The sequence below is a fragment of the Serinus canaria genome, chromosome 20, assembly GCF_022539315.1.
Source record: "Serinus canaria isolate serCan28SL12 chromosome 20, serCan2020, whole genome shotgun sequence".
NCBI lineage: Eukaryota > Metazoa > Chordata > Aves > Passeriformes > Fringillidae > Serinus > Serinus canaria.
Genome location: NC_066333.1, coordinates 3,551,318 through 3,577,168, shown reverse-complemented (window position 1 = coordinate 3,577,168; position 25,851 = coordinate 3,551,318). Strand labels below are relative to the sequence as shown.

Here is a 25,851-nt window from a genome sequence, read left to right as displayed (position 1 = left end):
GAAAAATATTATTTTAAAAATTTCCTCCTTTACCACAAAGCACTCAAACTGATATCAGTGTAAATTTGTTAATATCCACTGCAGATCCACGATCAAACAAGATAAATTTTGTTCTCCACTTAAAGATGAAAATGTAATCACAGCCTGGTCTTAAGAACAATTTTCCTACTGCAGGACTGGTTGGAAAGAAAAAGTTCTTTGCCTATTCCAACAGAAAGCAGCCTCACGCTGTGGCAAGAGTTTGTCAGACAAACCAAAAGCATGAAACCAACAGCTCTTAAACACCTGCCTGTGGAACAAAACAGAACATTCTGGGATGCTCCCAAATTCCCAGTATCAGCTCAGAGCCATGCTGAAGCACCAGCAGCAGGGCTGTGTGGCAGAGCTCTCTGGCCACAGAGAGCAGGCACAGGCATTTTCCCTGGGGAAGGCTGCAGAAAACTCAGAGAAAGAATTAAACCAATTCTTATCTCCTCTTGCTGCGCCCGTTGCCAGGCACATGTGGAATGTGTTATGGAGATTTGTTTACCAAAGGGTGATGGTGTTTGGCTGGTTGACCAGTGAGGTCAAAGCTGTGTTGGACAGGCTGGAAGGGGTTATGGGTTTCTTAAGAATAGAGTTATAATATAGGACAGAAGAATGAAGCAATGGTTCAGCCTTCTGCATCTTGGAGTCCACGATTCACCCACATGTCTTCCCATTTTCAAAAGACTTTTTACAGCAGCTCTCCCTCCAATTCAGAGAACGTGCTCAGGAATTCCTACACACCATAGTGCACATTTTCCTCAAACCTCCTTTCCACAGCGAGATGGCAACACCTTTTCTGCATCCTCTGTAAACACCCCCTACATGTGTACATCGATGCCATTTGCGGTGTCACCAGTGGCAGGTTCAGCCATTTCACCCTCCTTCCCCCTGTGTGCACTGCCACAGGTGCTCCCCCCATGCCTCAAACAAGAGGAGGCTGATTCCACCCTGCACTGACAGAGCAGCTGTTTGGGAGTGGCAGCAGCAGAGCCCTCACCTGCACACTTGGTCCTGGTGGTCAGGGGGGGCCCGGGGGGCCCGGTGCCCCCTTCCCCGGGGCGCGTCAGCAGCACGCGGATCTCGTACTCCACGTCGGGGTCCAGGTGCCACAGCTTGTAGTTGGGGGAGTCCACGATGTGGGTCTCTGCCCAGTTGCCCGTGGTGGTCCTGTACTCCACCTCCTTGAGGATGATGGGCCCGTCCCCGATGATGGAGTTGGCGTTGGGTTTGATCCACAGGTACGTGGCTCCCACGGCCAGCAGCTCCGGCGGCGCGATCGGGGTGGGAGGCTCTGGGGACAGAAACAAAGCACAAGGAGTCAGAAAATGTACACATTTCCATCCCAAACCCTTCTGTAACAAAGGCATGATTTCCCCCTCTCATTTACCAAATGTTTTGGAAGAATTTAATCTGTTACTTGAAAGAATTGGGCTTGTGTCACTGTCATATTTTCTGAAAAATCTCTTTGCCCAGGATTTTTCTCCTGGGAAGCTGAGAAGCCTCAGAGAAAAATGAAACCAATAATGATCTGATTTGCTTCTCCTGTGTTTTGCTGCTTTGGAATGTGTTTGGACATTGTTTACCAACAGTTGTTTCATTGGTTTCTGCTGTGGAATGTTTTGACTTAATGACCAATCACAGTCAAGCTGTGTCAGACTCTGGAGAAGAGAATCACAAGTTTTCTTTATTATCTTTCAGCCTTCTGTCTGTATCCTTTCTCTATTCTTTAATATAGTTTAGTATAGCATTCTTTAATATAATATAAATCATAAAATAATAAATTATCCTTCTAAGAACATGGAGTCAGATTCATCATTTCCTCTCTACGATGGGGGTGTCACAAAAACCACAGGTTTGGGTTTTTTATGCCTAAATTTCCGCTCCCTTGCACTGGGGGTTGGGCTACTGATTGAGAAACACCTGTGAAAATACAGGAACCACAAAACAGCTTTCTGGTTTCAAAGTGCCTTCATAAACCTCATAAACATTTATAAACCTCATCATGAGGTTTATACTCGTTTCCCTCTTTTAAGCATGGGAACAACAGCACTCAACATCTTGGAGAGTGAGGGAAAGAAACCCTAAATAAGGACAACTGAGTGCCCTTAGCACACACCAAGAATCAAAGGGTTCCAGCACAGCCCTTCCTCTGCCCTGTGCCCTGGCACAGCAGAATATCCCAGGCACTGGTCCTGGTGCTGTGGGGTTCAGCCAAATTCTAATGCTTAACATGACACAATTAGCAACCAGAGGAAAACTCAAATCACTTGCTCATTTTCTGATCCTAACCCCCCAAAAATAGAGAAAAACAAGAGGATGTTGATTTTCTAATCAAAGCACTGCCTGAGACAATATTAACAAATTTAAACACCAGTGATCTTCCCATGCCCAGCAGCCAGGATGCTGCTGGAACTGGCTCTGAGTGGGGCTCTTGGTAGCTCAGAATAAAGAAAACTCCAAGGCAACAGTGAATCAACACCTCCTATGGTGTTTGATTGCAAAGTTTGCTCAACTTCATGGGGAAAGGTACTCAAGAAAGTCTGCATGACACCTGAAGAGTGCCTGGGTGTTTGAGAAGCAGTACAAGGAGGCAGGAACCAGCTACTGAGTACCACCTCTGTGAGAAAAAGCAAAGCAAGCTGATAAAAGACATCTCAGCAGCTCCCTTTGATGGAACTACCAAAAAGAAAAAAAAAATCTACAGAGCTCTGGCTGCCTGCCTGATTTTTATTATTCTTTTCCCCCTCTCTGTCAGTGTAAATAACCCTTCCTTCTGGAAACCACATGAATAGAATACACCTTGTGGCTTTGAAAACCTGAGCTGAACTCTGCAAGATTCTGAGCAATTTCCTGAATCTCACCCAGCCTTCCCTCTGCCACACTCTGATGTGCTCTGCCCTCAGCCCAGAGCACACAAACTCCATTCTCTTGTGACAATCAGGTGACGAAAAAGAATATTTTTATCAACAGGGGCTTAAAACACTGGCATAGGGTGCCCAGGGATGGTGTGGCAGCTCCATCTCTGGAAATGTCCAAGGCCAGGCTGGACACTGGGGCTTGGAGCAGCCTGGGACAGTGGAAGGTGTTCCTGCCCATGATCAGCTTTAAGGTCCCTTCCACCCCAAACCATCCTGTGATCTCTGTCTCAGGAAAAGAAACACATCAATGTTACAACATAAGAAATTTGGAGTTCAGTGGGAGTCATTGTAAACCCCTCTCTCCTGAGGGTGATTTCTCAAAGAACTGGAAGAACCCAGGGCCCAAGGAAAAGTGGAAGAAAGGACTTTCAGTACCACATGATGGGAGGAAGATTGGATTTTCCCCTCAGGATAATTCTTGCAGGTAAAGCTCTGCTCAGTGAAGAGAAAGAAACTGTTCTACAAAGGGATCAACTGAAATTGTGCTTGATTTCATTTTCTTTAACTGTTTACAACAAATCATTCTATCTCCTTGAGACCGACTGCAGGAGTTGTGCAGAGAAAAAATAAACTGAATTGTAATTGCAGCAGGTATCCAGTGTGAACAAAAATCAGTAATGCCAGATAAGTTTTCTGTGGAATGTCTGTTTCTGCTTTAATTCTGCACTATTCCAGAACTCCTGCCAGAATCTTTTTCTGATATGAAATGCCAGGCTGATTATGTTTTGACTTACCAAGTTATTTCTCCAGGAAAACTGTTTTCAAGAAACATGTGTGGATATATTTTCATTAAAAATCAAATTAATATAGATCACAAGCAGTTTATTACTTCTTTCTTGGTGCAAGGCAATTAAAAGAGAGATTTGGTTCTTTTTATTCCCAATGCAAAAGCTACATCTTACAAGTCACATCATAGCTGAACACAAGTGAAATATTAAACTCCATTCTCCTGGGCTGCAGATTTCAATAGCAACATGATACAGGTTACTCTGGGATTTCATGGCAACTTAGAAGAGATTTATGGGATTGAGCTTAATTAATAGAGCAGTTTATCCTGCTAGGCAGACACGAAGATCTCATCTAGTGAGTTTAGTAACCACTGCTGCCAAACTGATTTAAATTATGATGTCACCCAGCACGCCCATCTTCCCTACTTTTGTCCCAATCCAAATCATCCCCACCAAGAAAAAACAAAAAAAAAAAAAAAGTGATGGTGGTGTCCCTTCTTTCCCCCATTTCTTTTCCCCTTTCTCTACCACTGAAAAAACAGGCACTGTAAAATGTAATAAAGGTAGAAATTTAAACTGTTCCTCCTTCTTTCTGAATTTAGGAACTAAGAATAAGCAGCTGTTCCAGTAGTTTTTAAAGAATCAGTCCCACCTCACTGAAAATAATTATTTCCCACTAGCACCAACTGGAGCAAAATCTTTTACTTTTTTAATATCACTCTGTGCCAAATTACTGCAAGTGATCTAAACAAGTTGCCCATTATTTAGCAAAACTGGCACATGAGTGAGAACATTTTTTTCTCTCTGTTACAAAACCCACTTGCCAGTTACAGATGACCAGCCTGATGTTATGAGCTCACTATTTTATTAAAATCTCTGTTTGACCTTGATTAAACAAACGTGGTGACAGATTGGCCTCGCACACATGGAATTGTGAGCAGCCATATTTTAAGCCCCATTTCATCCCAACACTGTTTTATATCACAAGCTTTGCCTGGCCTGGTGCTCCCTTTCAGCCACCCTCCCTCCTCCTCCAGAGAGGAGGAAACCAAAGGCTCCCCAACAACCAGCACATCTGGAACTGGATTGCTGCCCCTGGGATACCCAACTGAACTCCAGACTTGGGAATAAAATGGAAAAATGGGCTTATGGGTGCTCACTAAAAGAAAACCAACCAACCAAAAAAAAAAAACCCACCACAAAAAAAAAAAAAAAATCAACAAAAAAACCACCAAAACAAAAAAACCACCCAGAAAAATAAAAACAAAAAACAAGAAACAAGAAACAAGAAACAACAAACAACAAACAACAAACAAAAACCCCCCAAACAACAACAACAACAAAGACCAAACAAAAAAAACAAACAAACAGACATAAAACCCCAAACCAAAACAACAATATATGCAGTTCAGGCTCAAAAAAAGGGCAGTTTTTGACCATATTCAATATTAAATAAAATTCAATATTTTATTGAATCTAAAACCAGGTCCAGTTTTGCAGACACAAGGGGAATTGGGGTGTGCCTTTCCCCTCCTGCTAAAACAGAAGATAGAGCTCCTGTCTGCAGCTCAGAAGGCTGAACATTGTTAGAACTTGAAAATGACATGAATTCTAGTAATGCAAAGAGTGTGAGAAAACAAAATTAACTGGAGGGAGCAGAATAAACCAAACAGAATCACAGAGGATCTCAAGCCCCACAAGGATCAAGTCCAAATCTCTTCCTTGCAGGACCCCCTAAAATTCCATCATCCATAGAGACAGGGCAAGGGGTGATGGCTTTAAACTGACAGAGGGCAGGGATAGATTGGATATCAGAAATTCCTCCCTGTGAGGGTGGGCAGGCCCTGGCACAGGGTGCCCAGAGAAGCTGGGGCTGTCCCTGGATCCCTGGCAGTGTCCCAGGCCAGGTTGGACACCACCCTGGGACAGTGGAAGGTGTCCCTGCCATGGCAGGGGGTGGACTGAGATGAATTTTAAGGTCCCTTTTAACCCAAACCATTCTGGGGTTCTACAGTGACAAGGAGCATCACCCAGACACTTCCTCAGCTCTTACACTCTTAGTACCATTCACATGATACTTTCCAACTCTTGTGGAAAACAAATCTATTTTTCTCTTTGGCAAATATTCCTGAGTGTTCCTATTCTACTGCTGGAGTATTTCTCTACTTGGCTTTCTAAGCAAGGCAATTCTAAGCAATTTTTACATGATGGAAGATTAACTGGCTCCATGAATGCTTAGGATGCCACTGGGAAGACTGAAAAACTAGAGAAAAATCCTCAACAACTGCTACCACTTTCTCCTGTGAAATAATCCATAAAGAAAGACATTACAGACAATGCAATCTTAAAACAGCTGGATACACCTCCTAAACTATGAATTTTATATGATTTTTTAAAAATTTCTCCCTTTTTCATAGCAAAACCATCTGATGAACTGTACAGATAAGGTGACCATAAACTCTCATTGGCTGTGGCTGTTTTAGACAAAAAGAGCATTTAATGTCACAAATGTACTCTATCACCAAGTGCAGCAATTCCATGTTTTGTTTTCTCACATGCACAGGACAGAGCACAGGTTCTGAAAATAAGACCAGAAGTGATGCAGAGGTTTTTATCCTTTGAGGGTTGAAAAGGTGGAGATGGGACCTGCTGCACAAAGACCTTTCCCTGACAAGCAGGATTTGTGTTTTCCAACATGATCCTGATCATGCCCCTACTCATGGGAATTCTAAAAGCTTTTCTCACCAAGTCCTAAACAAGGAGCTGTGGACTGTGCTTGTCAAACTGATCAGGATGGGACTGAAAGGTAAGGAAATGAAATTTTAAGCTTCTCAAAACTCTTTTAAAGCAGAAAACACAGAATAAAAAGTATTACATAGTTTTCTACACAACAGTCAGACTGTCTGAGCAGCATCGTGGGCACCTTTTCTAGTTTCACACAATAACAATGAGTCTTCAGAGCTCTGAATGTCAATATTTATACTGGCATTGCTTTTCCCCACACTTCCTACCACTGTCATAAATGCAGCAGGTAAATTTAGTTTTCTAGTGATGGTCCAAACTTCAAGTCCCATTTATTACACAAAAGAAAAAAGGCACCTGGATTTTACAATATTTAGCCTGGGAAGATTTCACTGTGCTGACACTGCACTAATAGATTTTGTCTAGGAGAGACATTCAGGTCTGTCTCAGTACTGTCACAGGCTGACAGCAGGGGCACGTGTCAAGTGCTACAGGAGTGTGCCAGCAGCAGCAATAAATGATTCATTAATTCACCTGGACAGGTAAATTGCACCAGGGTCTGCACATATGGTTTGTCTGAGCCCCAGGAAAAGTGCCCAGAACCAATTCTGAAATCAACAATTCTCAAAATTTAATTAAAGCCAAAATCCAGAAAAGTGAGAGTAGAGGAAGATTTGGGATTTCTACAGCCTGTAGACCAAGGGGCAATGGTTTCATAGGTCTATAAATTTCAGAGGTAAAAAGCACTTACTGTTTGAGTTTGTACCCAAACCACCCATTATGGACAGAGCATTCCCAGCAGGCAAACATCACCTTTCCACCTCTTCTCCTCTGTGGGCATTCCTGTACTGGGGGATGGAGCTCTGTTCTTTGGATCCTGTGACAAGCTCTGTGTCACTGCTCTCCATCTGGTGCTTCTTCCCAACACAGCAATAAGTGACCTTAGTGCTCTGTGATATCAAATACTCATTTGACACAACAATGTGCTTTTTCCCTTTTGCTTTTCCCTCAAGAGCTGCTGCTTCTCTCTGCAGGGGACTCACCAATATTTAACGTACAAAAAGCAAAGGAGAAAGTAAAAACGAGCCAGAAAATGTGAAATATTGAGCAAAGTGGTCAGAGAATCAGCACAAAAATGAAAAGAAGAGACAAGCAGAACCCAGGGGACAGCAATCAATTACAAAAAAGAAACCAAGAGACCCATTATTTGACAGGATGCTTGTCTTCTATCATCCCCTCAGAACCCCAGACTCAAAAACTACAGGCTATTCCCTCAACATCTCCCAACAGCACAGGAGCAGTACCCAGATATGAAGGGAGAACTTGATCCATAGCCTGATGAAAACAGAGAAAACATTCTCTCTGTGTTGTCCCTTCAAGAAAAAGAGGAAATGCCCCTTGGTGACTTGAACATGTGCTCTGAACTAAGCAACTGGGCTGTCAGGGATTAAAGAGAACACAACAACCTTCACAGAGCTGCTGCAAAGCAGGAGAAAAACCCCTGAACCCTTTCCTGAATGTCACCATAGGACACGAAACAACACAATGTGGGCTCACTGCTCTTTCCAAGGTAAAAAAGGGAAGTTTATTTTCTGACTCCAACATTTAGAGATTTCCAAAAGTGACAGTGGATTGGAGGGTGGCAGTGCCACCTCTCCAATGGCACTGGACAGACCAACAGTCCATCAAATTTCTCCTCCTCCATAAAAGAATGCAAAACAATGAGTTATTTACATAAAGTGTGTGAGAAAGTTACAAGAGTGTAAACATCAGAAGGCTTAAAAAAACTGAAAAAAATTAGGACAACACCTGAAAGCCCTGCAGTCCCCAGGCAAGGCAGCTGGAACAAACCCTGCTGGAAGAAGGTTCATCAGTATCAGGGTTATCTTATCAAACGTTTACAGAGCCACCCTGAGTGCACAAAGAGCTGGTGCCTCCTGCCAGCCCTCCCAATGGTGTGAGAGGCTGAAGGAGAGGGGCACCAGATCCTAAGAGGGAATTACAGCAGCGTGCTAATTCATTAGCATTTCACACTATTTGTGCCTGGGAAGCTTAGCCTGAATCCCACCAGAGCCTCAGAGGATGCTTTCATTCTCTAATAAAGAAAATAGCATTGGATTAGTTGAACAGTATCTCATTTCCCAGTGTAAATTAAGTGAATTAGGTGGAAGAGTCTGTGCTCTAATTGTAAAGCTTATTACAAGGACTCGCACAGATTAGACCTGAATGCTTCTCTTTGAGTCATCATTTGCACTGCAACAGAGTTAAAAAGGTGCCTATAGACTCTCACTATTGATGTGTAGTAGCCTCCAGTTTTGCAGCAAAACTCATTCCTTGTGCAGGGTGAGTGCCAGCAGGCAGCCTTTCCCACCTGGATGGGGGTGCTGCCCTGCACAGTGCCCAGGCAGGCTCTGGAGGCAAGCTCCAGGAATGACAAGATCCCCAGGGCTGCAATCATGGACAGACAATTCACTCTCAGTTTTAAAGCACGTGTAATTTTCTGAGTTTGTCAACAGCAAAATAGCTACAAAAGCACATCACAGAGAAGAAAAATGCTTCTTGTTGGTTCAGGGATGCCTCTCTCTTTACAGGGATCTTTCATGGAACATGAAAGGCCCAACACAAGGACCTCTGGCCATGCAGGAGCTGATTACAATTAGCTTGACTTTCACTATGTAGCTTCTCCATGTTCCAGCCTGCACTAATTATCTCAGGTTCCCCTAATTGTCAATGGAGAAGAATGGAAGGCATGTACCTAAGACAGATAAAATAAATTGCTCCCTGATCCCCCATCTTTTGAGTGGTATTAAAATAGAGGTAAGATGCATTTGACCTCCTTACTCTTTATTTTCTCAGCAGATGGCCCTCAGTGTGAAACACAGAGAGGTGCTGGATCAGTCAGTTAGGGGAAAGCCAAGAGACAATACTGAGCACCTCTAAGCCCCTTGAATCCTCTCTGAAAGCCCTCACTCAGGGCAGAACTGAGGTGCTGCAGTCTAAACCCATTCCATGAAGATAAATGATGATGCCTTTCTCTGGGAAAGGTGAGCCCAACTCACTCTCCTTTTATCCATGCAGCCAGAGCATGTGACAGTGATGACAGCATCACTGGTGACAGGGATGCTCTTTGATTCAATCATTCAGTGCTCAAAGTGCCTGCTGGGGAAAGGATTCATTCTCTTACTAAAACTGTTCTGAGAATGGAGCATCTCAGTTCCATTTGCTGAGATTGTGTCACACACAGAAAAAATGGTTCAGGATTAATTGACCAAACTACCAGTAAAAATAAAGAGACCATGACTTCCTCTGTGCAGCATCTAACTGCCCCATTTTGCTCCACAAGGGGCAGGTCCAGCATGCTTGAACCAAGTCCTGTTCTCCAGACTTATCTTGATGTATATTCCTTACACTACAATTCGTAATTTCTAATTTTTGCTGCTTCCTTCATTTCTTGGAGTTGATGACAGGCACACCAGCTAAGTGTGGACTAAGATTTCATCTTAACCTGGAAATGACCCATGAAGAAATACAAGTTAGGCTTTAACATATCTGAATACAGTAACTACAAAAGTAAGAGAACTAAGCATCATCTCTCTTTTAAAAAGAGAGATGGGAGTATAGTAACTTTGCAGAAACTCTGATCAAAACATTGATTCCTCCTCTAGAAATTGCTGCAACTGCACCTGGACCAACAATCCTTCCAGCTGCAGGTTACTCATGAACCTGTGTCTGAGTTGTCTCTCCCCCAGGTGAGAAATCCCAGGGTGCTCACTCTGCTGCCTTGAACACCCACTTCTCCATCTCTACAGTCTGGAAAAACAGCCCATGAGATGCTGCTCCTCCTCATGGCCCCTCTAAATCTGTACAATTAAATGGAAATCTGCATGCACATCCTACCAGAACCAAGGGTCTCTCCACCAGTCACTGCTCAGGGCCACCTTCAGCTCTCCTTCATGTTTCTAATCCCAGGGTCCATCTGAGCTCATCCACCACGTGTTATTAAGTCTATTTCTGCTTTCTGCATGAACAAGCTGCTAATATCCCACAGGGACTGAAAAATGTAATCTTAGCAAGCACCAAAAAAAGTAGAAAGGCGTTAATAAACACGTAAACTGAGAAACATGTAATTTCAGGTCAACTCAAGTTCAAGCAGCTTCAGCAGTTGCTATGCTACCAGCTGATGGTGGTGGGAAAGGACAGAGGCAAAAGGATTTTATAGCTCTGCCTAGAGTGGATATTTAGCAACTTCTGCTTTCTGGCACATCCCTGTCTGCAGAATGAAGGATCATTAGTCTCTAAGCTGCTGAAATGGCAAGTGATTGGAGGTATTGACCACCAGGCAGCAGCATGGAATGGTTTGCCTGGATTGATTAAGGAGCTTAATCCATAGCAACCTGCTAGGTTTGCAGGAAAAGCCTGAGGCAGGATGCTTCACTTCATTTGAGGCAAAGCAGGGCAGTAAAAATCCCATTGTCCTTTACATCCCTGGGCTGTGCAGGACTGATGGGGAGCAGTCAGAAAACTGAGGAGCCAGCCAGGCTGGAGTTAAACAGGAGAGAGTAGCATGGCAGTGAGTCACAGACTCAACCATGTCCCCAGGCACTGACACTGACCCCTCCTCTCTCAGACACAACTGTACCCAGAGCTGGGTCCACTCAGGGCACTTCCAGGCTCTGCCCACAGTTAATCCACACAAAACCCTGGTGAAACAATAGGAATATATTATTTTATATCTGGAAATAATGATTAATGGATGGCTGCAGGGCCAGAGACTGAATGCAGACTTGTGTTCCAGCCTACAGACTTTATGACCTCCTACAAAGAAGAGTGTGCCAGGCTTGACACACAAATTTAGGGTTTTTCAGTCCATAAAGAAAAATGTTCTCACTCAAGCATTTGTTTTCCTGTGACAGATCTGTGAAAGACACGGATCACGTTTGACCACGAGGAGGCGAGTCAAATTTAACACAAAGAAAGCTGAGGCTGGCCTAGTAGATAAGAAATGTGCCAACAGGGATCTCAGGGGGACACCTCCAAGGAACTTTCCAGCTTCTTCATCTCTATATCCTGAAGCAGCAGCTGGCAGACTATCCAGGTGGGGGGGGGTCTCAGTTGCCAGGGTCCCAGTTGTTCATTTCTCTGGGTCTGGATTGAAGGCACTTGAGGCAGCAGTTCATGTTCAGACTCAGGTGTTTATTATTTCTTATCAGTGAAACAGTCTCACTGCTGGGAGTTCAGCAGCTTTGCATTAGAAGGCACAAAATGCCCAACAATCTCTTGTTCCAAGGTCTTTTAAAGCTAAACCATCCAATTAAGAGCTGACACCTGGATTATTTCCCTTTTAACCCAATAACTGATCCCACAGAGCTGCAATGGGGACTTTCCCGCCCAATTACAAAATGCCACCCAAACCCATGGAGAAGGAGGAAGAAGAAGCCCAGGATGACACCCTGTGCCCTCCATCTTGCTTCCACCCACAACACACTAAAACCCCCAAACCCTCAATTTCTCACCCAGTGACACACCTGCACTGCTCTCTAGAATCTATTGCACACTTTTGTGGATTCCAGTCTGTCTTGAAGTCTGGGAAACTTTCTCCATGGATGAGGGTCAGAGTCAGAGCTCCCCTGGGGATCAGGGCACCCCAGTGCAGACACAGAAATATTCCTGTGCCCTGGGTTTCCCCATCTCCCCCTTCTCTTTGAGCCAAACCCACTCCCTTGACAGCCTCATCCATGGGATACACTAAAGCAGACATGGCACAAGTCTGAAAAGGACTGTGACACCAACCAGCACGTGCACACCTTTGTCAATGTCCACATCCAGGCCACCAAGTGCCAGAGGGGGTGTTCACCTGAGTGCAGCTTTGCTGGCTGTCAGCCTGAGCAGGGGCACAGAGGGATCTCAGTGCTAACTTGGCTGAAGCAGACGTGACTCATTGCCAAGGTGCTTGGCCCAGTGCTCATTTTGGGCAGCCATTCCTCCTCCCTTAACTGACTGAAATTACAGACCTGGGAACATTCACAGCCCAAGGGAAGAGCAGGATTTGCTGTTATCACAGCTGTGCTTCATTCAAATTTAAAAGTTTTCTCACGTTACTCCTTTCTCTGGGGTAAGAACAGATGGGCACCCTGGGAAACCTAGAGAAACTACTTGAATAACTGGATAGCAGGAATATTGAAATGTTCCTCATGCAGGTTCCAAAACATTCCCAGAAATACCACCTACAGAAATTGTCCTGTGGTTTACATCTAAAGTAGCACATTTCATCCCAGAAATTCAAGATGAAGGTTAATAATCCTCCCTTTTATTGAGAACTAAGTGTGAGAAAGAGCCAGGTCCAGGACCAATTACTGTTTTGCTGCCACAAAGACCATGCTGCTTACAGAGCTGCATAAGCAACCTATGGATTTATCACAAAGTCTGCATGGCAACAATCTTTGCTTGTGGTGGCAAAAACAATCCTTGTCCAGGTAATTAAACACCAGGAAGAACTTCAAGTGCCATGGCAACTTCCAGAACACCAAGGGATCTCTTCCACCTCCAAGGCAGCAAGCAGCATCTCCAGTGTACAGCACGCTCAAGGGAAATCCTGCCTGCTGCACAGAGATGCACTCCCAAAAGGAATGTTTGCACTTAGGCTGATGTATTTCAACTGCTTTATTTCCCCAATGGAAGGAACAAACGTTCTGCTTCTGAATCAAAGTGCAAAACCACCTCAGAGCTGATCCTATTAACCCTAAAGACTTAGAGGCCTCCAGAGATCCAGGATTCTGGAGGTTCCAGTTTTACTTCTTTTTATAAGACTGCCAGTATTTCCAAGAATACCTGCAGCTGGCTAATGAATTCTTTATTCTTTCTTGTTTGCTGCTGTCTCACCCACGGGACAGTTAATAAAAACAAGATCTACCCCCAGACAAAGGGCTTGAAAGAGATGCATTATGGCTGATGGAGTTAAAATTACAGGACTGCAGTGACTTTTAATGGGTCTTTATTTCAAAACCAGTGTTAATTCAGCTTTGGGTCCTTCACAGTCTGGGTCCTCCTGCATTTGGGGTTATGTAAGAAAAGTCTGTCCATCTAGAGGAGAAGCTGTGTTTCATTCCCATAATATCAAATTTTATGCAGGTCCACTAAAGCCTCGAGTCAGGTTCCTTCAAAGAAAACTCCTGTTACAAAATCTATGTTCTAAAAGTAGAAATTATGTGTTCAAAGGCTTTTTCAAGGAGCTGCAAGACAAATATTTACTGTGCCAGAAATCTTCCTAAAGCAGAGTCTGCAGATGTCCAGGCAGTATCTGAATATATCACTAATGAGTGCTGGGGGTTTCTTCACTGGAGCACTTCCCTGTGCAGAGCTTTCTGCTCACAGTGTATTATCACTCCCCCAATCAATGCAAATTGAACCTGGGCTTTCCTGAGAAGGTCCAGATTCAATTTGGATTTACTGATTTAATCAGCTGAGAGTTCCTTACATAGTCTGCTCCCCTACAGGCTTACATTGACTAAATTCCTGAGATTCTGCATATGCTGCAAAAGCTAAAAACACAGGAGAAAAGAAGATGGAAAATCTACCAGGACACAAGGGAACCTTTTTTTTTTTATTTTAATATTAATCATAGCAGTATAAAGATCATACTGACTGGTAACACTTTCAGGATGATACTAGATTTGATATACAACCTGCCCATTCCCAGAACCTGTTTTCCCTAAGGATGGCCCCCAAACAAGTCAAGGTTCATCAAGGAACAGCAGCTCAGGTTTTCTGGGTGAAACAAGGACAGCAGATTACCTAAGCATGAAGCCAAGCCTTATGCTGCACTTCACTGGGTGCAGAGTGGGATTTAAGGTCACTTCTGGCTGAGAAAAATGGATTAAATGTGTTTATGTATGGACAGACCTGCAGAACTTGCATTTCTGTGATGTTCTGGTGCTAAGCACTCTGCAAAGTCTCTGCACCAGTTTGTAACAGCCCACGAGGGCAGGCAGAGCAGAAAGCAGCAGAGATGAGTGTCAGGACAGGCTGCAGCCTCCCTCCATCACCAGCCTGTTACCAAGGACTTTGTAGTCATAACAACAAAATTGAGAGATGCCAATTACCATAACACTGAGCACATAATTATCAGCAGCCTGAACAACTTGTCATCCTGCAAAAATGAAGAATCAGCAGCAAAAATGCAAAGTGACCAGCACAGGAGTGGGTACAAGAAGTTTTCTTCCTGCTTTAGAGTTTCAAATCATGATTTAGAAAATGATTTTTTCTCCCTTGTAAGGGATGCCTATCCTTGGTACAAGGACTGTGTGTGTTCACTCAGTATGTTTGATTATATTACTCTGTGACTTTAAGCACTGATGGATAAGGAAGATCAGCAAGGAAATGCCAGTGTGGAAATCTTTGTTTTCAGTTCTAGAGCTGCACCTTTCACATTGAAGCAAACTATCACAAGCTGAGCATATGTTTGTTACACACATAAAATGGAACATGTGAGGGTTTATTTTCCCATTGCTTTGTACATGTGGAATTCCTGTTGATGCAGATCAAAGCAAATTTTAAGCAGAGGAGTCACTGTATCAGCTGTCACTTCTCCCACCAGGAATGCCTGTTAGTGATTTCATCACCATGCAATTATCAAGCATGGGGTCAGAATTCACCCCTCACCCTGTCAGTAATTCCTGTCAGGTACCTGGGGAAACATTCAATCCCTACATATCTCCCCATGGAACAGGACTGCAGATTTTCATTGCATCAAAGCACCTGAGGGAAGAACAGCAGCACAAACACCTCAAAGAGGCTTGTGCAACTACCCAAATAAGCACAGCAGAGTGTTCACTTCTTCCATTCTTCTCCTATTTCCTGCCTTTGCACACAGAAATCTCCATTGTCCAAATGAGCTTCAGTTAATACCTGATGAGACCTTGGTTCAATGCCACAGAAAATCATTTGCTGCTCCAACTTGTAAATTTGCATTCCCTGCATGGATCTGAAGTACAAAACTCCAGAAGTGAAAATTGCTAGACATAATCATCACCTTCAGAGGATTAATAAATATTGTAGGTCAAATCTTGCCCAAAATGCTTGCACCCAAGAGTTCTGTTCCTTGTAAGGCTGCTAAAAACAAACTCTTTTTGCTTCAAGCCAAATTCTTCATGCTAGACTCAGAGTTCCTCTTTCCAAGGTGTCCTTGAGAAGAGTAGAACATCTCTGGAGTCAAGAACAGGCAGACACAGGTTATGGTGCAGTGCATGGATTTAATGAATAGCTTGTTAGCCATTCACCAGCTTGGCTCCTTGTAGATTCACTTAATTATTTAAGAAATACAATGATTATTTGGCTCTGTGCCCAATTCTTCTCTAGTTTGTGCTGGTACAAGTCCAAAATAAATAGAGTTACCACTGTGATGCAGATAAGCCAAGCTTCTGCTCTTTTGTTCCTCAGTAATCTGAAATGTTGATGATTCCTTTTCCTTCACAGGCAAGCTGATAAGAACCAGCACCACAGGAAACCATTTTCTAACAGAATCTGCTCTGTGCCTGCTCTGAACCCATTTGTTGCTTATTAGGACCCTGGCACAGCTCCATAGTCCAATGAACATGATGAAAAATGATTTGATGAATGTAGTTCATTGAACAGGTGGCTGAAGGAAGAGCACTGTATGCAAGGTGGAAATACTTGATGCTTTCTGAAATTGTTTAAACAGCAATAGCTCTGTGGATCTGAGCACAGATCCAGGAGTGCTAATGCCATTAACTGATAGCTGTCAAAAACTCTGCAAGGATCAGGGACAAAATGTGGGGGGGAAGGAAAAGAAACCTCTGCAAGGCTGCCTGTACCTTCCACCACAACAGGAATATTTGATCAGATCCCAGGGTATTAGGAAACAATGGAAAAGCCAAGAAAGGAACTGCTCAGACAACACAGGAGCTGTGAGGTGAGTGAAGCCTTGCCTCCAAGTGTGGCTCAAATCCCTCCCAAACCCAGGGAAGAGCAGAGCCAGCAGCTGACAGACAAAACAGGCAGTGCCAGCTGGGTGAAAATGACTGGAGACAAATGGAATTGCTGTGGGGCTCATCAGCCTGCCAGGCACAGCCAGGTGAGACCCAGAGCTGGCCTCTCTGGAGCACAGAGGGAATTACAGCGGTTTAAATGGAGCTGAGTGCTGATGGTTTGTGATAAGAATCCAAAAACCACTGTTTTCAGAAATAGGCAAGAACTGAGCCAAACCCGTCTGCACCTTCTGAGCAGCTGTGGCTGGTTCATGCACAGGTATTCTGCTCCCTAAGCAGAGCATTACAGGATCTCATTTCCAGCAGAGTTTAAGTGATGGAATAACCAGAAAAGGGTGCACTGGGAGTAATGGAACAGATACAGGACCAGCCCAAAACTGCAACAAACCCCTCTGAGAGCTGAAACTTGATTACAAGTGCTCTTGATTATTAAAAGCAAGACAAGAAAACCAAACAGGGGAAACAAATCTGCTGCTTTCATCTAACAAAACACATTTCAACATTTTTTCCAGGAAAAAGCATCAGCTCTTGAATACTTTATATTATACGTCCGCCTTCAACTCTGCTGCTGATCTTGACAGCTGCACTTTAATTTATTTGCACGACTCTTATTGGAAGTTGAGTAAAATATGGAATACAGTGAGTCCACACAGTGATTTAGAGCTATTACATCCACATCTGTCACCAGCTGCCAGGTTGAACACGATCTGCCACGCCACTGGCAGGCATTCCCTTCATTGGCAATAAAATCTGGGGCTATATTTCTTTGAGATCTACCAATATTCACTGCATAAAAGCAAGCTGCCCTGAAACATGGGCAGTAAAACTGAGATGAATTCACACAGAATCTCCAAGCTTCAGCTGCAAAGAAAACAGTGGTCCACTTATCCTGATGTTATTGGAAATGCCTGGACTTGATCTAGGAATGTAAATCACCTCTTTGTATAAATTAAAAGATATTCCCAACGATACAAAGCCAGGGTAAAACCTAGAACACAGAGGATATATGTCACAGGGAGAAACAAGTGCTTCACATACACCCTTTTTTCCTTTTTATAGGGTTCTTAGGAGCTCATTTGGAATTTACTGAGCATGTAAATGCCAAATGAATTCCAAGTGCTGCATTACTGCCAATCCATTACACCAAGCCCTGCAATTTTAACTTACAGCTCCGAACTGCCTGTGGCACCAGGTCTGGATCCCAGTTCTTACACTCAGAGAATCTTGTGGATCTGTGGAAATCACTTTGTTAACATTTCATCACATTTCATTCCCTAATCAGGGGTGCTTGTGCTGGAACGCTGCCCAAGGTTTTGTGAAGGAAACGCAAACACAAGAGAGGCTGTGAGTGAGCTCTGTCCCACAACAAAGGGTTTCAGTACTAAAATGACTTTTACAGATAGTTATTAAATTTAACCATGAGTTTAAGGCCCTTATTTATGAGGCATTACCACAGCAGGTAGGAACAGACAAGAAAAAAAAAAGATACTGCTGCCTCTTCCATCTTATTCATTGAAGTGACAATTCCAGAGGGTGATCAAGGACAGGAGGAAGGTCAGCAGGCAATGTCCCTTGCCACAGAGAGAAGTGATCCTTTAGCTGGGAAATCCAGCACAATGCCTCTGTAAGAGCTGTAGGTGAAGCTGGATAGCCCCCAGTAGTTCATGGTCCTGAGAGGCAGGACCAGGGAACTGAGCAGGATCACAGCCCCAGGCACCAGGAAAGGAGACTTTGGCTTATTCAAGGTCCTGGACAGAAGGGTGGTCCAGGAGAACTGCTGGATTTCCAAGGAGCACCCTGTCAAAGCTCAGTGCTCCCTGCTAAGCTGCTCCTTGAGCTCTTCCCACAGAGAACAGAATTTCTGGAGCTGGTTCCAGGGCACACTCAGCTCACGATGACACACACAGCTCCCAAATTCAAGGACACAGCAGCAGCCTGGAACAGGCTCAGGACTTGGGAAACACTGTCCTGGTAAAGCCAGAGAGGGGGCAATGCAGATGTGGGGAGTTGCTGGCAGCTCCACAAACAGACTGTCAATTTTGTGCTTGCAGCATACTGAAGATTCTCTTCATCAGAAAACCAATATTTTCATAAAGGTTTTGTGCACGTGTTCATGGGAGCTGCTGCTGTAATTTACACTTATATGTTCAAGCCTGTTTTCACTGCAGGCATAAACAAGGGTTTGATTGGTAAAGATCTGGACTTTTAAAGATCTACCTGTAACACCTGCCAAAAAGAACCCTCAACAACTGAGAGCAGGTCCCCAGCTGCCTGAAAAAAACCATTAAGATAAAAAACAAAACAGAAATATGCCAAACAAAAAAAAATAAATCTTTGCATTATTCAACACAAGGAAGGAAAACACATGAAAGAACTAAAACTAGGCTGTGGTGCAGTTTGTCTTACCAACATAAGGTGCAGACAGGCTTTTGCAGGGCTTTGATTGTGTGAAGACAGCAGGCAGCATAACAGAGAGCAGCACTCACTCTGCTCCCCTGGCTCAGTCCCACAGGTATCCCCAGCTGTGCCTGTGCTGTGGCCAGAATAGAATCCACAAATTGGCATGCACAATGAGCTAACTTGACCCACATGGCCCTTTCCAAGGATCTTTCAAGTGGTTTTTCACTGGAATTGGATGTTACAAACTCCTTGATTTCTTTGACTCATTAAGTTCAATCTCCTTCACGTGCTCAGCACCAGCAGTATCTGCCTCTCCAACCAGCAGGATCCCTCAGAGACCCAAGGAAACCACGTGAAAGGAGCACAGGCACACCAAAGGGGAGATCTGAGAAGTTTCATCTGACAGGATTAATTACTCAGCTGCATGAATTCACCTCTGAATTGCACCCAGTTCCTATACCCAAAAAACACAGCACAGATTCTGTGAACCAATATTTTCTAAAGGAGTTGTAGTGTTCAGACAGCAAAACACCCAGTGATGGCAATCAAGACACACCTCACCCTTTTTTAGGACAACAAACTCCTGCAGGTGAGCTGAGGTAGGGCAGCAGCACCAGTTTGTCTCTGAGCAGCCTGTCTTGTGTTCAATTTCACTGGAATTAAGAGAGAATGAATTCTTTTGCTTAAGCTGGTGTCACATTGGGGCATATTTCTTCATGGCTCGGTTGAAGTGCCTGGGTGTTAAACTCAATTGTGTTTGCAGACAAGGTTTTTCAACGAGAAGTGATTTATGTGGATGATAGCAGCACCTGCATCTCACAATTAGGTGTGAAATAAATCTAAAGGCATTGTCTTCTTACACAAAAACAAACAAAAATGCTCAGTACCTATTGGGACACACAAGACAGATGAGGGACTTTGGACCTGGTTAATATAAGAGATTTGATAGACAAAAGGCTTGGCAAGAGCAAACAGATCTTTGAGGATTAAATCAAGATGGCAAGAAGCTTCAATCAGACTGACTTACCAGAAAAAGAAAATTACATCAGACAAGCAACCAAGAGATGTTTAAAATGCAGAAATTTGTTTGTGAGGCCATTAACCCAAACCTTGTGGTAAAACATTACTAGCCTTCCTAAAACACTATATAAGCATTTGTTCTTCACAACAAATTGGGATTCTTTGACCATCTCAGGAGTCCCTGTCTCTCTTCAAGGCTGATAAGTACCTGCCCACGAGGAGAAGACAAGTTTGCAGTTATGGGATTCTTGTGTTCCTTTTTAAAAACCATCCCTCAGGATGTGACTGTAACATATTCAGTGGAATTAACTGCAGCCTCGTGGATCACAGGGGGCTCAGACACTCAAAGCAGCACTTGGATAGCACAGCTCTCCCACACAGGGCCAATTTCATGGCAAACCTCATGGAGAATCTTGATGAACAACATACAAGCACAACTGCTGAATGCAGTGAATGCAGTGCTATTTCTGTTGTTATCTTACTGCAGGGGTTCCATACTGCTGTCTCCTTATCACAAAAGTCTCACATCTCCTTGGTGTTCCTCGTGGGCAGCTCCTCAGAGCCCTGACTCTTTCCTCTTCACACAGCAGCCAACTGACTCCAGCTCCCTTCTCACCCACCCACCCCACTCTTTTATAGCATCTTCTTCTCATTGCTCACAGCTGTGGCCTGTTGAAGTCAGGCCTGCTCCTGACCTTTGATAATTGGCCCAGCTGCAACTCCTTAGGGCTGAGATTACTTTCTACACCCTCTTTATTTCCTTATATTCCATCCCCCTACATACTCCTTCCAACGTGGCTCAGGTGTAATCTGACACATAAAAAGCACTAAAGAGATGCAGGAGGGTTCAGAGTGGGAAAAATATCTCCTCATTACCTCTGTCCCAAGATTATCTGTATTATGGGATTTGCTGCTGTTGTTTCATTTGTTGGGAATAGCAGGGGAAAATGGAATGATGGATCATTTCTGGTGGTTCAGATGACAAGCCACCCATGGAACAGGTAAGATCTGCAAACTGAATATGGAACTCACTTACAAACCCTTCTTTTTCCACCACCAGGACTGGATGATAACACAAACTTGCTTCCAGTGGTAAATTCTGTGAGGAGCTTTAGCCCAAAAAGGCACAGCTGATGGGATCTACATTCTGCTGTTCCTCCTTACCTGGACTTTAGAGTTTCTCATTAATCCATGGCAGCGTGTCCAGTGGATCCAGCCTTGCTAAATGACTCATTGCACCTCTATTAAACACATGATTCCATTCTCTTTTTCCCTACGAGGTTCTCAGAAGGGACAGGGACTCGTTCCTGGGGCCATAGGAACTGTTCTGCCCCTCATCCCAAAGGCTTGTGTGCTGCTCTCTGCCCAGTCACTTCAGCTGGGCACAGATGGCCAGAGCTTAGGCTTTACTGGCCACAAACACAGCCATTTACCCTCCCTAAATTATTCTAGGTGTGCTCACCACACAAGAGACTTCCAAATACAACCAGGGAAGAGCTGGCAGAAAACAGAAGGGCATAAAGAACTAAACAGACCACCACAAGAACACAACTCCTTCCCTTTTATTTATTTTCCACAGCAGGGGATTGAATGAAGATGACCTTTGAGGTCCCTTCCAACCCAAAGCATCCTTTGATTCCACCTGGGGCATTAGGGGGTGACAGGAGCCCCCCAGGATTTATGCCTGCAATATGCAGTTTGCAGGCCAGTTTGCTTGTCAGGTTCTCTTTTCTGGTGGTCTGACAGAGCTCTGTGTCCCTTATGTGCAATGTGGTGCCTTAAAGGACTGCTTGTTTTATTCCCTTTAATCAGATAAACAGATACCAGCAGAGGAGCTGTGGGAGTAGAGCAGAATATCAGGATTTGATGCAGCAGCAGCAGTTCCCCTCCAGTATCCAAGAGTTCTGCTGGAGCAAACTTTGTCTTTATGTAAAGACATGTTCTTCATCAATATTTTCACAGGTGCTGGCCTGAAGGATCAAGGTCCTCAGCCTTTAAGGTGGGTTCCACAATGGGGAAGAATTTTCAGCTGAGGGGCAGCTGAGGAAAATTGCTCATTTAACAACAAGAAGGAAAAAGTGTTGGAAAAGCTTGTTTTAGACAGACTCCTACTTTTAGAGGAGCTCCCAAATGTATTTCCTAAGTGTGCACTCTAAACTATCAGCCCTATTAACTTTTCTTGTTAAAAAATACCAAAAATACCAGAAAGTAGAAAGGCAACTTCCACTCTCTAGAGATCTAAAAGGGAAAACAAAGCTTTGAAGGCAAATTTCTAAAAGTAAAGAAAACAGGACTTGTAATGAGGCAATCTAAATCTGCTCTGAGGAGTGGAGATGAGGAAGAATATAATTTCCCATGATCTGTTTTTTTCCTTTAAAAGCCCCTTAGAATGAATGGAGAGTTGCCTATATTTGAATTTTCTCCATCTGGTCAAGGAAGAAGATAGAGAAAGAAAGTAAAAAACAATTAAAGGAGAAAACCACTTTTCATAGAGCTGTAATTTAAGTGAAAACTTTGAGTGAATCGAGAGCCATACATCTTACAATGAACTGTTTGTTCACCACATCCCTGCATGAACCCTCCAGTAGAGAAAACTTGCTCAAGAAAAGAGAAGCAGATAATTTTCACATTAAGATCTTGTCTTTCCATGAAACATGAATGCTGAGAGCATCTTAATTCCCAGCAGCAGCAGAGTTTGAAATTTTTCAGAATAGATTCAGCAAGGTCCTGAGAGACAGATAATTAAAGAAGCAATAGTACCTGTGGGAAGCAGCACACGCTAAGGTATGAATCAAAATCAGGGTTAGAATCCACTCTGTGTCAGCTGGAATAGATCTGCTTTCAATGGCACATCAATTTTAAATGCTTCTGGTTCCCAGACTCTGACAGGAGAACGGTGAGGGAGGAGATGAGATCAATGCAGAGCACCTGAGGTAAAGAACAAACTGATTCCACTTTGGGAGAGGCAGCTTGGTGCTGAACAAGCTTTGCAGGAGAGAAAACGCTGTCCAAATGCTGCAGAGGGGTCCCTCTCATCCTTGCCACACCTCCCTGCCTGTCAGTCACACCCAAGGACTGTGTGGATAAAGGGGAATTGCAGAGGGAATCCTTTCTTCATCCCCACTGCCCAAGCTCCATGATTCTGTTTCTCCATGGTTTCATCCCCTCTCTGTCATCTGAGTGGACAAAAAAGAAAAATCAGAGTGCCAGAGTGTTTGCTGAAGGCAGTAAGAAGTGAACTGGTCACCAATGTGTGAGTGTGCCATCATTTCCACCAGCACTCCATAAATCCCAGGCTCTCAGGGGTTTGTGGTGTCTCTCCGTGCTGTCCTGCCCCACAACAGAGCAGCTGGAGGCACCCTCAAAGCAGACACACCCACTCCTCCTGTTTGGTGATGCTTCTATAAAGGAAGAGAGAGAAACTTGGGTGAAGTTTCTTCTCCAAGGTCTCCTTTGAAGACATTACACCTGTGCACAGGGGGAACTGCAGTCCCTTGTTGCAGTAAGGTAGAAAAATCACAAAATGAAGCCTGCTCTCCTGGAATCAGTGGCTGGCCTTGGCAAGGTGGCCTTTTGCAAGTTCCCATGTGAAAGCAATCCTGGTGTGAGCAGTTCATTAACAGGACAATCTGTTCCTGGGTGAAGAACAACCAGCACCTCTATAAACTGCACCTTAGATAGAAAAATGAAAATATCTCTCACAAACTTTTCCTGCACCGACACACCGAGAGTTTGAGTGACCAATCAATACAGAATAACAACTTGTTAATTACCTATAAAATAATTAGCAAGAAAGCTCCTACCCAACTGGAGTCCCACATGAGCTCTGTAAAACTGGATAAAAAGGAGCTCTGTGAATAAAGAAGGGGCTTTTTCCACCATGAAGAAAATGGAGTCTGTGTAATTTATTCCCATAGCTTGTAAATGCCAACCCACCAGAGTGCTTGGTTTTGGCAGAGGGTCCCAGGTCCCACTGCCAGCTTGCCCATGTTACAAATATCTTTTTGCCCCCATTGCAGTGATATTGTGCAGCAGCAACTCCCACCATGAATTACCTTACAGGAGACAAACCTGTGCCCTGGCTATATTTTATACCTTTTATACCTTTACTTCCTCTTGCTCCCAAATCCTTCTCAAATCAACTTGAGAGGGGACAGATGGGGGAAAAAAATAAAATATTCTTTTCACCAAAAAAACTGGCTATGGAAAGGGATTCCAGCTGAAAAAAAAACCACCCATCAAAACACTCTGCTTTCCTCTGCATCTCTTAAAAGAGTCTTGCAAATGCCAGTGAAAATGATGGGGCGTCTGATGTTTTGACAGAAACAAGAACATCATTAAGGTAAGAGCTGTCAGCAGGTATTTTATTTTCTCCCTGAAGAATATGGCTACTCTTTAGGCATTACTTTTTTTACTAATCTTTTTTTTTTTTTTTCTTTCATTTCCATTCTGTAATTCAATCCTGAAAGATGGCATATTTTATTTGCCTGTGAACTGGATAGATTAGAGAGCAGCAGTGATGGCTTGTGAATATCACCATGTGTGGTTCCCAGTCAGCAGCCAGCAGGAGATTCACCAATTGTTCTGCCACTGGGACAAGACAGGAAAACTATTCCAAGTCCAGGTGCAGTCCTTATTTATACAGAAAACAATGCTGAGGTAAAATTAATGTAGCAGCAAGAGAGTACCCAATATTTCATTGTCTCTTACATGTTAAATAATGGCACATATAGCTCTTAAAAATAAAAGAAAAGATGGTTTTCTGGGTGTATTTACAACCTCATCTGACTCCAAGTATGAATTATTATTAAGGACCACCCACAAACCAGCTTTCCACATTACCAAGGGGGAGGAGGTCCAAGAAAAGCAGGAACAAATTTTGGGAGGCAAGTGGTGACAAGAAACAAATAAAGGAAAGGGATCAGGGAGCCAAATCAGAAGAGATGCAGAGGGAACAGTGCAGAACACACCTGGCCCAAGGCTTTGGGAGAGCCTGGGAAGCTGCTCAGAGGCACAATGGCTGGAGGTGCAGCAGGAATATAAATGAGTGCTGAACCCTGCCACTGGCAGGCTCCAACTGGGAGAACTGGAGTCCAAATCTGGCAGCTACAGGAACTGCAGTTCTTGACAGAGTACTGAAGGTTCACTCACATTCCTGGAAGGTACTCAGAAACCCAGTGACACTTATTTAATCCACCTCACAGAATGAGAACTCAAATCCTTCCCCTAAGGAGTGTGACATATCAGTCTGGGAGAGAAGATTAGAGAGGTCAGGCAGATCTGTGAGCACAGCCTCCTCAGAAGTTATCAATAAAAGAAAAGGTTGCATCAGAGAGGGAAATCACAGCATATTTTATCAGGATTAATAAAATGGATGTTTATGATCTCTGCTAATTTGCTTGATGTTTGTTATTCAGAACTCCTTGTTTAGTCATTAAGAAGACAAGCCACATGTAAGTGTTGTTAGCAAAGGCATTTTCTATAGAAGAACAGCAGACGTATGGGAGAGTGACTCAGATATTTATGTTCCCTTTTAAAAATAAAATTAGCAAGCTTTTAGAGCAACACACAGTTTCCAGATCCATAAAAGTATTCCTGATTATATCTGCAGCTCCAAGCCCATGCAGAAGTTTCACTTGCTCTGGCCTGTACACAGCTTTTGCTCCATTCACATGGCAAATCTTGGGGAGGAATTCTCCTTCAGAGAGAAAAATTATGGAATCACAGAATGTCCTGAGGTGGAAGGGACACACAGGATCATCCAGGGCAGCTCCTGGCCCTGCCCAGACCCCCCAACAGCCCCACCCTGGCCATGCCTGGGAATGGTGTTCTCCTGGAGCTCTGGCAGCCTCGGGGCCATGCCCATTCCCTGGGGGAAAAAAAGACTTTTTGGAATCAAAGTTCCTTTACTTTCCTGTGAATACACAAGCAAGGGAGTAGACAGATGCAAAAATGAGCACATAGAAAATCTGTTTGGCCAAACAAGCTCATCCATCATAGGTGGTAGAGCAG

The 25,851-nt window shown here is 43.8% G+C and overlaps 1 protein-coding gene across 1 annotated transcript in view; it reads right to left on the bottom strand.

Moving 5' to 3' along the window:
- PTPRT (protein tyrosine phosphatase receptor type T) overlaps positions 1–25,851 on the bottom strand; it is a 473,718-nt gene that overhangs the window by 233,025 nt on the left and 214,842 nt on the right. The window contains exon 7 of the mRNA XM_050982229.1: positions 1,025–1,318. Within this exon, the coding sequence (XP_050838186.1) occupies positions 1,025–1,318 (294 nt within the window). The remainder of the gene's footprint in view (positions 1–1,024; positions 1,319–25,851) is intronic.